The 14,163-nt window shown below is 36.4% G+C and overlaps 1 protein-coding gene across 1 annotated transcript; it reads left to right on the top strand.

The window, feature by feature from the left end:
- Positions 1–2,785: 2,785 nt before the first annotated feature.
- On the top strand, positions 2,786–13,363 carry atp6v1c1a (ATPase H+ transporting V1 subunit C1a). The gene is made up of 13 exons (XM_056259427.1): positions 2,786–2,943; positions 4,220–4,379; positions 5,233–5,300; positions 6,565–6,650; positions 7,194–7,292; positions 7,579–7,666; positions 8,119–8,217; positions 8,319–8,387; positions 9,047–9,139; positions 9,247–9,340; positions 9,437–9,534; positions 9,909–10,035; positions 12,746–13,363. Exons 2-13 carry the CDS (start codon positions 4,248–4,250, stop codon positions 12,842–12,844), a joined length of 1,152 nt encoding a protein of 383 aa, XP_056115402.1. The 5' UTR covers positions 2,786–2,943; positions 4,220–4,247; the 3' UTR covers positions 12,845–13,363.
- The last annotated feature ends 800 nt before the right edge of the window (positions 13,364–14,163 follow it).

A 14,163-nucleotide genomic window follows, 5' to 3' on the forward strand; every position in this document is an offset into this window, starting at 1 on the left:
AGCGGCGGAGAAACATCTCCGAGTGTTGTTCTTTGCTCGGTTTTTAACTAAAAGGAAACGTTCAAATGGCTTAAAACCAGAGGTGGGAGTAAGTCACACATGTGCAAGTCACAAGCAAGTCTCAAGTCTTAACCTTCGAGTCTCAAGCAAGTCCAAGTCAATTTTTTATAAAAGCAAGCAAGTCAAGTCAAGTCACTGCCTTATGTCAAGCAAGTCAAGTCAAGTCGTAGCTTGGGTCACAAGTCACTGGCAAGTCATACAAATGTTTGATGATTTCACTGAATTTATATATTAAAATAAGTTAAAACTACATAAGTTGTGGACTATGGTTTTATTTGCAACATATATATTTTTTTTAAATATGCATTTCCACATACAGCTGAGTGGTTACTACAATAAAAATCTAAAAAAAATAATAAAAAAATAAAATTTTAAACTACATAGCCTAAAATGTAAATGTAACTGAAATTAGGCCAACATTAAAGCATGAAAAAAATAAATATGCCTCAAACATTGCAGAAGACCATTAAAAGGTATTAAACAATTCACAATTCAAGTATAATGGTTCCTATGCCACCAAATGGCATTCTTCAAACTGGCATCCCCTTTATATAAGTTATATAACAGCCGTTGGCATTTACCCTATTATGAAGTTAAAACCGCCAATAGGTGGCGCCAAATCACCGTCTTAATGCACGAGTCATAGAAGCAGTCAACTGATTTGTTCAAAATGACAGATTCGTTCTGGAACTAAGCAACTAGGTCACTGAATCACAAATACGCATAACTCTTTCTGTGGCTTGTTTGGAACTATTGTCATTGGAGAAATAGAGCAAAAACAGAAAATATTTGGAATATTATGTCTAAAATGTCACATCACAATATTCACTCTTTGTTTACTGAACTGTTTTATAAAATCATCACATTTGCAATCGCGCCAATAATCTGGAAATATTTTTTTATATATGTTATAATTATGAAAATAACTCATAGGGCCATTTTTCCACCACATTTTGAATTTTGGGTGCATATTAATTCTGCTGGCATTTTTTGCCACCAACCCCTTGATAACATTAAGAGAAACATAAACGACAAAACTAACAGTTTTCTATATTGTTTTTCGTCATTGGAAAGAACAACATTTTTGGCTTTAAAGCATGATTTAAAAAGATATGTGGCAAATGTTATACAAAACATATACCATAATTATCATTTGAATATTGACAACATTAAGCTACATTTGAAAACATAATTGTGTATAAAGAGGCATGCTGTTTTGACCAATATTATTCTCTCTAGATTTAAAGATAGTCAAATTAAGTATAACAAACAGGTTAAACAAGCCATAGCTTACTTTTAGACGTGGTGAATGAAGTTCGACTGTTCGAGGTTGTGATGGTCGTCGATATCCCTTGCCAGTTATTATGCGTACAACAAATCTTCTTGCATGAATATGGTCATTTTCTAGTGTTTATATCCAAAAAGAAATGATGCAGGGAGATGTTTTTGTATTTAGCGCGCTCACCGCGATGTAGGCTATTTATGGGCTTGTGCAGCGTCACGCAATCGCGCAGAATCTGATGACGTCAATGGTTCCGTTGCTTTCATTTTGTTTATCAATGGATGTTGCGATGATTTATATTAAAATGTATATCAAGTCATTCTCGAGTCATACAGTTCAAGTCAAGTCAAGTCTCAAGTCATTGGATCTCAAGTCAAAGTCAAGTCGAGTCATTTTCTTAATTTAGTCAAGCAAGTCTCAAGTCCTTAAATTTGCGACTCGAGTCTGACTCGAGTCAAGTCATGTGACTCGAGTCCCCCATCTCTGCTTAAAACAGACGCGATAGCTGATTCGAACGAGTGATGTTCGACGGCGGTGTTCTGACGATTTGTGCTGCCTTGTCGAAAAATGCTACCGTAACGCGAATCGATCACAGAATGTCGATTAATATTATATGAAATACAATTATAATACAATTCTAAGTTATGAGTAGCTACTGTATACTTTAGACTACTGTTTTTATTTTTAAAACGGTGTGAAAATTAAAAATTATCATCAAATATTCATCTTTGACTTGTCAAAGCACACTTTTCCTTAGTAACTGAAACTTTCAGTTATTATTGTTCAGCTGGCTGACCGTACACATATTCATATGCTAGTTAGCATTTTTAAAGGGAAATTACAATATAACACATGAAAATGTACCTTTTGTTATAAAAAACTGTGCGTCTGCACATGCGCATGACCATTAAGTAGCAAATCTCGATGGGTAGCATGAATCGTCAGAACAGCGGCATCCATCTTTGTAATGTAGGCTACAAAATCTGCTTCAAAATCCCAGCGCTGTCATCGTGTAAAGCCCGCCCCAACGTTTCTGATTGGTGCCTCGATTTCGACGGATTGGAAATGGGCTTGAATGAGCTCAGAGCAAATCTAAATTTGCCGGAAGTTGTCTGGGTTTTCCCAGGCTAGCAGGAGACATGAGGACTGCAGATGTGAACAGAGCAATAAACTGCAATGTCTGTAATGTAAGACACCTGAGACACAGAGAGACAGAAAGGACAGCTCATCGTCCTTGCAGTGCCAAATCACATGTAACCAAATATTTACATATTTCATTCAAATATTTATGCATGTTAAGAAATTCGCTGGGAAAAGGCAGACGACGTTTCTTTTAATTTAACTAAGTGACTTACCGTTAACCTCCCTGTATTATGTTTTATCTTACGAAGCTGTCATAATAACTCCAGGTCTCCAGGTGTCGCTGTCACCTGAGCTGCGCATGCTCAGATCACAGCAGTTGATCAGCTGACCGTGAGTGAAGCCTTTGGAAAACACTGTGGTGTCATTATGAATATCAAATCCTAAGACTGATTCTTTGGAAATTATTCAGTTAAAATTACACAATAATCGCCGTGTCATCTCGTTCACATTGAAATCAGGTAAGACCGCCGGAGAAACGAGAAGACCGCTGTTTATGTGATCGTGTTGAAACGTCTGCAGCTTTAGCTGTATTTGCTAGTGTGGATTAGAGCTGCCACTGTTCATCTTGTGTTTATATGCTTTAAAATTAACTAATAGTATGGTTTCAGATTGTCACTTGATATTATATACATCTCAAATGTGTCGCAGTGTCGTTTTGAGTGTATTTGTCCAGTTTTCTTGCACTATGTGTATGGAGTACTGCGTGTTTACACTGTGATGGTTTGATCCATCGGCAGCCTGATACTGATGAAGATCTGAAATATGATCAAACATCTGATAGAGACTCTAGTGAGACAGATCAGATGAGATTATTACTCTAATCCCAGTGTCCATTCATCAGATTCAAGGTCGGTCTGATGGGCCTCCGCTTCAACTCGTGACTGTCAAGTGTCATTCATTCATTTTGAGGAAATGAGTCAATAAGTTCAGGCTGCCCATGATGTCCAAAATTAATATTCTCTCGTTCTGACACTCAAAATACATTGTTCCCATTATTGGAAAGCTCCCATCAAATACCATGATTACTTTTTATATACAAAATTGATATTTTCAGGTTAAAATTTATATAAATGTGAAGTGGAAGTGTATATTTTAAATTCTGTATGTCAGGGTCTCACTGTCATGGAAAACCTGGCAATATCATGGCATTTTTTTCTTTCAGGCTTGTAAATCACATTTTTAAAGTAATGAAAATGTCTATAATCAATAAGCTATGGTCTACTAGCTATGGTTTACTCTAATGTATTTAGTCAGGAAGATATTGCTTGAAAAATTGTCTGCCAAGTTATTGTGAATAATTTTGTCTGTTTTTTAATGATATCAACAATAAGTTTAATTTAAATCTTTTAATTCACATAAAGTACATTTTATTTATTTCACATGAATTCAATTCAGTAATTCATACAAATTGAAATCCATTCCAGAAATCTCTGCACAATAATTTCTAAAAAAAAATATCATTACCTTTTAATAGAAAACCAAATATTCAATGAAAAATATAGATGTATATTTTTATTTTCTTGAAAATCCTAGTGTTTCTAAATGAATTAATGAAATTAAATTGTATCTATTCTTAAGGCATATATTAATCTATGTATTGTTGCATTTTCTTGATTTATTTATTTGAATGTTTGTAAAGCACTACCTTAAATATCTTTGTTAGACTTGTTACTGCAGTGTGAAGTTTGTACATTTCGATGTTTATTAATGCCTGTCAACATCTTTCTGCTTTAGCCTCTTCATTACTTGTTCCTCAGCAGCCATGACAGAGTTCTGGTTGATTTCGGCTCCTGGAGAGAAAACCTGCCAGCAGACATGGGACAAACTAATGACGGCCACAACTCGCACCAACAATCTGTCCACTAACAACAAGTTCAACATTCCTGATCTCAAGGTCATATTCTTTTCCTCTTCCTCTTTTTACAGTCCGAGTTAAGTAGCCTTTTAAGCTCCGGTATTACTGATTTTTTTTTTTTACACCGCTGATCAGCTTTTTCACAGCTGATTGAGTCTAAAATATATAATGTATATATATTAAATGTTGGTAACCAAACCAAACTGTTTTGGCCTGTAAATATATCTAAATAGTAAATACCAATTCAGATGCAGTAAAAAAACACGGCTGTTGTAGCCTAAAAGGTTATGTGTAATAAATTCTATGAAATATTACATATTTATTTCTAAAGCTACTTTTTGTAATGTCTATTTGATGCTTTTCTCATTTAACACAACAATGATTTTAAATGATCTTTTGGGGGTAATTTATTCAGCCAAATTTGCGATTAATTAATCGGCACATCATGTAATTAATTAGATTAAAAATGTTAATCGTTTGACAGCCCTAATATATATATTTATATATATTAATATGCTGTTGTTTTCAATTGTACATTTCAAAACTATTAATACAATTTGTTTGCATCATTTAATTCTGTAAAACTCTTCACAGAAATCTTCATGTGTCATTCTGCATGCAGGGTTTCTCTGATTGAAAACAAAAATCAGCCTTTTAAAGGCATTTCAAAAGTCTGAATCCTATTTCCCAGTGTCAAGTGACCCTGCTGCCCTGTGTCGTCTTGACCTGTGAGTTTCTGCCTGACAGGATGAGAACAGAGGCGGCGCCACTCTAAGCTCCTGCTGTCTCTGTGGGCCGGTGCTGATCAAATCCAGCATGGCTGTGTTTGTATTGCTTCATTATACTGGATGGTGATCAAAGTGTCTCTGTTTCTCTTCTGTAAACGCTGCAGGTCGGGACATTAGATGTCCTTGTGGGGCTGTCTGATGAGCTGGCCAAGTTGGACTCTTTTGTTGAGAGGTAAAGTTTTTTTCTTTCTTTCTAGTAATAATATATCCATGCTCAATGTCAAAACACCTTGTGTCTGTCAAACCGTGTGTTTCTTTACTTTGGTGTGGTGAGGAATCTCATATAGAGGTGAGGTTATCGTGGCATCTGCCTAAAATTATGTATTAAGAGTTTGGTGATGCGCTACATTCTCTTTCCACAATATTTACATTACATGATTTATGGCTTATCCGTAGATGTGAGATTCTATTTATATATATATATATATATAAAAGCTTCTATTATTCCTGTTTGTCGATATAATTTTCACATAAAAGCTTTTTGAGCTTGTGTTCTATGCACAATGTCTACTGCACACCAGACAATATTTTTAATAGTTATTTAAAGGGATAGTTCACTTTGAAATTAATTTTTGGTATGTTTTAGCTACCTCAAGGGCATCCAAGATGTAGGTGTCTTTGTTTCCGCAGTAGTTTCAATTTTGATATTTTAAGGTCAAACCGTTCTTGTCTGTCAGTCATATAATGCAGGTCTATGGTCACCACCTCAAAGAGCATGCACAGAGAAGTCCAAATTAAACATGATTTAATGACTCGTAAATGTAAGTACACATTGATGGCCTAAGACACGGAACGAGCGGTTTGTGTGAGAAAACGAACAGTATTTATATCGTTTTTACCTCTTGTAACCACAGCCACGTCCAAGTGATCTGAGGGCGCGGGCGCTTCGGTCTGTGGTTACAAGAGGTAAAAACGATATAAATACTGTTCGTTTTCTCACACAAACCGCTCGTTCCGTGTCTTAGGCCATCAATGTTTACTTACATTTACGAGTCATTAAATCATGTTTAATTTGGACTTCTCTGTGCATGCTCTTTGAGGTGGTGACCATAGACCTGCATTATATGACTGACAGACAAGAACGGTTTGACCTAAAAATATCAAAATTGAAACTACTGCGGAAACAAAGACACCTACATCTCGGATGCCCTTGAGGTAAGCTAAAACATACCAAAAATTAATTTCAAAGTGAACTATCCCTTTAAATCTATAGACAGCCATAATGTTCTCACTTTTTCAATAAGCCCTTGATGTGATGTTATCCAAAGTAATTTTAACTAAAAGAAACTGGGCTTCTTGGACACCTCAGTGTTTCTGAATCATCTGATAAATGTGATGTTTTGATGAATACTGTGTCCTGACCTGGACCATCTCCAATCTTGTTGAATTGGAGAGAGTTTTCAGAGAGCTGTGATGTCTTTTGATGCTATTCACAGTGTGGTGAAGAAGGTGGCTCAGTACATGGCCGACGTGTTGGAGGACAGTCGAGATAAAGTCCAGGAGAACCTCCTGGCAAATGGAGGTAAGAATCACTGGTATCTGTGGCATGAAATGGGATCTTACACTAGCTATGTTTCCACCCACACGTTTTTATCCGCATTAAGTGATATCGAATGAAAAACGCCTTATGGAAACAGTAAAATTTTGAATTTCATGAATATCGACTCAAATGAAATACGATCGGTCTCGTCGGAGTTTATCTTGATCGATATACGGCTTATGGGATAAACACGGATGGAAACGTTATTATGGCGCGATCCATTTTGCCTAGTAAAACAAATGTTTGCTTGAATGTTGTGCAATTCGGTGAGAAAATGAATGGAAACACCTTAACATGTCTCAAATCAATTCGATATACCAATTTGATCGCAAAACAGCATGTGACGTCATCACGCACAGGTTTTTATCCGCTTTAAAGCCGTTTGATGGAAACACACTTTCACCAGCTTTATCCGCATGAGGTTTTTTACCGAACTTCAGATAATTCGATTGACAAGTGGATGGAAACATGGCTACTGTTGCTGGTTTTGTTACATTTATTCTTGTTTTCCATGCTGTGTTTTAGTCGATCTGGTCACCTATGTCACAAGATTCCAGTGGGACATGGCCAAGTACCCTATCAAACAATCCTTGAAGAACATTTCTGAGATTGTATCCAAGGCAAGTGATCTGATCCAATGTGAATTATGGGACTAAAATCCACAATGACCCTTTGTTTACCACTGATTGCTTACAGTGAAATTAAAGTCAGTGCAACATTACAATGTTGCTTAATTTTATATCACTCGTTGGGAATGTATTTTGAATATTTGATATCTCTCAGCCCTGTTTAACACACAGTATATTATTGATATGGAGTCTTACTGATATGATTGGGGCTTCTGGTGCTTGAATGACACCTCAGTTGCTGTTTTAAATGAAACTCTCTCCCCCTGCTGTTCAACAGCAAGTCTCACAGATTGACAATGACCTGAAGGCTCGAGCATCAGCCTACAACAACCTAAAGGGAAACTTGCAGAATCTAGAGAGGAAGAACGCGTGAGTAAATTCAGACGTTTCAGATTAACTCTTTTTTTTAGGGGGTTTATTTATTTCACATGCATTATTTTGGTTTTATTTTATTATACATTTAGTAACTTTAGCTGGAAACCTTTTATTTGTTTAGATGCATTTGATATTAACTATATTTCAAAATATACGATGCAAATTACAATAAATAAATAAATTGAAAATTATTACTTGTTATAAATTCTGAAAAAAACGTTGTTTTTATAGAACATGATATATATATATATATTGTTTAAAGAATATCCATGCATCTCCAGACAACAGTTTATACTGACAGACTTCAAGAAAGTAGTCACAATTTAACATAATGTTAGGGTGAACTATTCCTTTAAGAAAAGCACAAATTTAAGGAATGACATATATAGTCATGGTTTTGGAAAGCATTTTCTAATGAACCAATGTGATTTTTGTGCTCTCACCAGAGGAAGCTTGCTGACCAGGAGTTTGGCTGATATTGTCAAGAAAGATGATTTTGTGCTGGACTCCGAGTACCTCATTACTATGCTGGTGGTGGTACCAAAGTAAGTGACATATTACACAACATAAATAGCCTCTTTGTGGATGCACAAACATATTTTTTTTAATTTCTCTCATGCTGACCGCTTATTCTCTAACCCTTCAGAACAAATTATACCGACTGGCAGCGCACTTACGAGACTCTTTCAGAAATGGTGGTGCCACGATCTACAAAGTAAGCAACAATTCTGTCAGTTATTTACTTTTATTTCCCTGGAAGTGTCTTGTGCGTCAAAGGGATCATGCACCTACTCACAAAATAGAAATGGTAAATAGTAAAAGGAAAAGTAATAAGACCATGTTGTGTTTTTGACTTTAGATAATCAAATGATCTGTTTTAATATGGTGCATTTTTAAAAAGGTGTTTCTTTGAACAACTACAGATATTATATTGGGATTTTGGAAAACCTGATATACAAAAGGTTGCTTGGATTTTATTTGACTAAAAGGCATAATCAATATGTGTCTGAGGCTTGAGAAAAACATGTTTAGGACTTAACTAGACGAATTAGTGTTACTAATGCAGCAGAACAAACAGACATCATTTTCCATCTGTCTGTAGTGTAAAACAAAAAAATAATTTTTGTGATTAAAGTAATTTTTTGATTATTACTGATGGTAGTACTTTTGTATTAAAATTAGAATAAATGAATAACAGCCAAACTGTAGCAGCCAGTTACTAATATGATGTATAATGTATAAATATATAAATTTTGTAAATTTTCTTCATGCAAAATATAAAAATGTTGTGATTTTGAGTGAAATATGACTAGGAAATGTAAGGTTCTCCCTGCTAAACAACACTAAATATTAGTGTTTTTTTCTTCCTGGTAGTTTGCTTTTTGAGGATCATGACAGCGGCCTGTTTTCCGTCACACTCTTCAGAAAGGCCATCGATGACTTCAGACACAAGGCCAGAGAAAACAAGTAAACAGCCAATTTTAGCTCCACCTTGCGGTCATGAATCACACCATTTAGAAAATGTCCAGTTTAAGGATCTTAATGCCTTAGTCATCCCAGTGTCTGCTTTGCAGATTCACGGTTCGTGACTTCCAGTACAACGAGGAGGAATTGAAAGCAGATAAAGAGGAGATGACCAGACTCTCAACTGACAAGAAAAAGCAGTTTGTAAGTATCAGCTAGATGGATCCTCAAAGCAACTGGAATGGCACTACATCAGTTTTGGTTATTTTCTTAACTCCTTCATATGTTTGTCCTCTGCAGGGTCCGCTGGTCCGATGGCTGAAGGTGAACTTCAGTGAGGGTTTTATTGCTTGGATCCATATTAAGGCTCTGAGGGTCTTTGTGGAATCAGTGTTGAGGTAGAGACAACCAAACACATCTTTGGGTTCTTAGAGAGCACATATCTATCTGGAGGAATCAATTTATTCTCTATCTGGAGGAATCAATTTATTCTCTAATTTTCTTTTGAAATAAGAGTTTATTGTACTATGCTAACTTTAACTTTCAAAACTTACAACCTCCTATCCAGTCCAAAAGAGAATTTTTTACATCAGGTTTATTTTTGTCAATATTCAATTCAATTCAAATGTATTTGTATAGCGCTTTTCACAATACATATTGTTTCAAAGCAGCTTTACAGATAGTGCATAGAGTCAGAGAGGCTGTTTTTAAAGAATGTGACAGTGAAAACTAGACTAAAAACAACATATTATTATTTATTGTAAATAAACAGATATGGATTGCCAGTGAACTTCCAAGCAATGCTGCTACAGCCCAACAAGAAGAACATGAAGAAACTGAGGGAAGTTCTGTACGATCTTTATAAGCACCTGGACAGCAGCGCAGCTGCTATTATTGACGTAAGTTTACTGTTGGCCCTAGGCTGTGTTTTTATGATGTGTGGTTTAAATAATTTAAGGAATTATTTGAGCTTTTGTGGCATTTACAGCATTTTCAACAACAGTCGCATTCCAAAAGTACAAATTCCATAGGTTATTTCCATATTGATAACATCAGTAGTTTCCACAGGATTTTGTGAGACCTCGTTCCCTCTAGGGTGCAAAACTCAGTTCCTGGAGGGCCACAGCTCTGCAGAGTTTAGTTTCAATCCTAATTAAAAGCTACCTAAAATCCTAAACCTAAAATTACCTGATCCAGCCATTTAAGTCCTTCAGGCTTATTTGAAAACTACAGGTATGCGTGTTGGATCAGGGTTGAACTAAACTGTGCAGGGCTATTGCCCATCAGGAACTGAGTTTTGCACCCCTGCTCTAGGGGGTTCTGAGCATTAGATATCCATAATAAAGGCTAGATGTCTTATGGCGGAGTCTCTATCGTCATCACCGGCGGCCATCTTGTCACAGGCAAGCTTTCTGGCGGGCTCTGTGGTGCCTGATGTAAGATGACTGATCAGCACGAACACAAATACTCTTATGTTGAAATCTTGACGGATTTACAAACGGTTTGGTTTCTTACAAACGTTATTAATGTGGCTATAATTCTGGATGATTATTAATTGATACACTTATTATTCATAAGTTTGCAGTGTCATAACTACATATCTGACGTTTATAACAAACCAAACCGTTTGAAAATCGGTAGAAAATTGAGCAAGTTATGGTTATTTAAAAGGTACATGCACCGTTAAAACACAATGTTACGAGTGAGCGAGCTGCCTGTGACAAGATGGCCGCCAGGTGCGGACGTCCACCTCCATTGGCCAGCAGCGCGGACGAGACATCTAGCCTTTATTATGGATATCTATGGTTCTGAGGGCATGCCCAGCTCCCCTGCATTCATTCACTGTGAACTGAGCCTTTCTGAGACACAGAAAACACCAGGGGCCTCATTTATAAAACTTTGCGTAGGATTTGCGTCAGAAGTGGCGTACGGATGAAACATAGGACGTGCGTACGCACAGAAATATTCGGATTTATAAAACCGTGCGCACGCACATCCTACGCATTTTTCCCTTAATAAATCACAATCAATTCTAAATTTAGCGCAGCTTTTGCGGCTTCATGTCACGCCCATAGTTGCCCATAAATAGTCCGTGAAACGCCCACAAGTTAATATTCATCTTTTGCGAAATCATGGCAAACATAGAGAGGAAATCAAAAAAACGTAACTTCACTCAATGTGAAGTAGAAGTTATCATTGGCGAGGTGGAAAAGAGGAGAAAAATGTTGTTTGGAGGGCACAGTGTGGGCATTAGCCTACTAATGCCAAAAAGGCACTTGAGTGGCAAAAGGTTGCAGACGCCGTATGCTGTAGCCTCACAACCTCGGACTGTGGCCGAAATAAAAAAGAAATGACAAGCTACAGATGTCGGTTATAATCTACTTGGAAATGGGAAATAGTTCAGCGCAAATGTAATTTCTTGCAGCTTTCTGAATGGTTGAGACATACGTCATACGTTATTTTATCAAAAATAAAACAAACTAAAGGCATATGCATGAAATACCTGCATGAATAGACATTTTTACTATGAAAACAACTTTCCCCAGTGTACATCATGTATCAAATAATACATCTATTTATCTATCTATCTCTCCCTAATTATCTATCTGACTGACTATCTAGCTATATCTGCTCCGACAGACGGACACATTGGCGAGAATATCAGTTTTGTACATTATTTCGTTCTGTTTACCATCTTATTTATGAGGATGAATTGTATAACATGCCAATATTATTGCAGAACATAACGGTCTACAGTTTCACACACTTTCACGTGTTTCTTCCATCTGCCGACGGTGTCGCCATTTCTCATTTCACCCGTTTTTGTGCGTACGCCTGGGTCAGAGCTTGCGTGAAGGACCGCACATTTTACCGTCAAGTTTGCTTTTTATAAATACCAATTATTGCGTAGAGAGCGGCGTACGCCTTCTTTTGTGCGTACGCAACGTTTATAAATGAGGCCCCAGATCATGAGTTTATCGCATGAGCAAAGTGCGCACTTTGCTTTGAAACATATATACTTATTTAATTAAATCACAGTCTTTTGCGATTTGGTAATGGCACAAAGCCATATCTCGCTTTTAATTTTAGTTCGTTTGACAGATACTTTGCCAAAGGAAAGTTATGAGAAGTTTTAAGATATTTTCGATTCATTATGAAACTCTGGCGGCATAAATTAGACTAGCAGGCTGACATAGTTTAGGTAATTAATAGGAAACACTGTAACATATAAAGCAGTTTTTGGCTGCTGAAAAAGTGTGCATGGCCTGTTTAAAGTCAGCATGAAACCAAATTTGCGATTAGTATTTTGTTCCCTATTGTGACATATATCTGAGTAAAACAGTTTCTGGAATAAAAAATGTAGGGTGGGACTTTATTTTGTTCATGGAGAATTGTGGTTTGCTATTGTTCAATCTCATGTTGTCACGCCAATTAACACGTCATCAGAGAAGAGATGTTGCTGCAAGAGGGAGGGGAAGTTATTTTGATTAAACGCGAATAAAAAAAAAAAAAAATGTGAACGGATAAAAAACTTGTAGCTAATACTGCAATGTTCCACAAAAAACATTTCATGGTAACTTAAAATAAGTTGTCTTTTTCCTGTTCCAGCAATCTGCCATGGACATTCCTGGCTTGAACCTCAGCCAGCAAGAATATTATCCCTACGTGTACTACAAAATCGACTGCAACCTGCTGGACTTCAAATAGAAGAAGCATACTCAAATCATGTGCCCCTCTTTTTGTCTCTGTGAATAAATCTAAGTTAAATTAAACTGTATATTGCTGAACTCTCGTTCTAGTCACCCTGTCATGCATGCTTATCCATATTCAGAGATACTTCTCATTGCTGTTCATCAATGACGGCAGGAGAGTGTCTATATCTGCCGCCGCTAGTACGTTGTTTACATATTTTTTTTAAGAATGTCATTGTGTTATCATATGTGCTGGTGAATGAAATTAAGGATTTTAAGTCATTCCACTCATTTTTTTGTGACCTGTAGTAGTTACATTTAATGTTAGTGATAGGTTGTGTGTGGACAACTGTGTTTTTAACCTTTATTCTTTCAAATGTACCAGTGGTCCATTTAAACAAACAAAATGAGAGAAAAAAGTGTTACAAAGATGCAATATAAATGTGATGTTATGTACATTTGGTGTTTTAAAGAGTTATATGTGCAAAATTATTGTCTTGGAACCAAAATATAAAATTAATATAAGTACATAAAATGTGTAGTGGGTTTTGTTGTTGTTGAAGCACATTTACCAATTAATTTTGCATTTGCAGATGGATCGCAATAAAATGCTCTAATAAATGCAGGAAAGAAGGGCATTTGCACTTCAATTAGATCCTTGTAAGTTAGAATTTGAATGAACATTTTAATAATGCTAATAAGTTAGGGTGAGAATTTCTTCTTTTTTAAAATGGATTGCAATTATGTTTTTACTCTCCAGATGTTTTCTGTTACACCCCCATTTGAAACTAGAAAAAACTTTAAGAAAATTCCTTTAATTAAAGACAATGACTTTAAAAAATCCATGAATAAATAAAAAGAAATAATGTTTTGCAAGAGAAATATTTTAAAGTAGATGACCCAAAAATGAAAGTTTTGTCATTATTTACTCACCAGTATGTGGTTTGTGATTTACAAACCACACAAATACACGCGCAAGTATTTTACGCAAGCAACCGTCGCTCAACACCACCAAATAAGCAGAAGACACTGTGCATATCTGCACATTTGAATATCAAGTGAAAATATGTTAGAGACCCGCGGAAGTGCCTTGAAACAAGCAGCCCAGACAGCAACAGTGTCGGCCCAGATCTGGCGCACATCTGGTACACGTGGGTTCCACACTTACCAGATGTGGGCCGAATCTGGGCCGACACTATGTTGTTGTCTGGGAGTGTGTTGTGTTGACATAATTTCCAGAACCACTGAAACAGGGAAACAGGGCGGGACTGAACAGCCCCTCCCCCTTTTTAAATAGCCAATAGCATTTAGTTTATATCACAGCTTGGCCAGAGA

This window comes from Rhinichthys klamathensis, unplaced genomic scaffold, assembly GCF_029890125.1.
Source record: "Rhinichthys klamathensis goyatoka isolate OS25496 unplaced genomic scaffold, OSU_Roscu_1.1 h1tg000168l_1, whole genome shotgun sequence".
In the NCBI taxonomy this organism is placed as follows: Eukaryota; Metazoa; Chordata; class Actinopteri; order Cypriniformes; family Leuciscidae; genus Rhinichthys; species Rhinichthys klamathensis.

Excerpts from the sequence above, each read along its gene's own strand:
- atp6v1c1a (XM_056259427.1), top strand. The coding sequence starts at position 4,248 with ATGACAGAGTTCTGGTTGATTTCGGCTCCTGGAGAGAAAACCTGCCAG. Across the intron at positions 5,301-6,564 it reads TTGGACTCTTTTGTTGAGAG|TGTGGTGAAGAAGGTGGCTC; the intron begins GTAAAGTTTTTT and ends TGCTATTCACAG. Across the intron at positions 9,341-9,436 it reads CTGACAAGAAAAAGCAGTTT|GGTCCGCTGGTCCGATGGCT; the intron begins GTAAGTATCAGC and ends TGTCCTCTGCAG.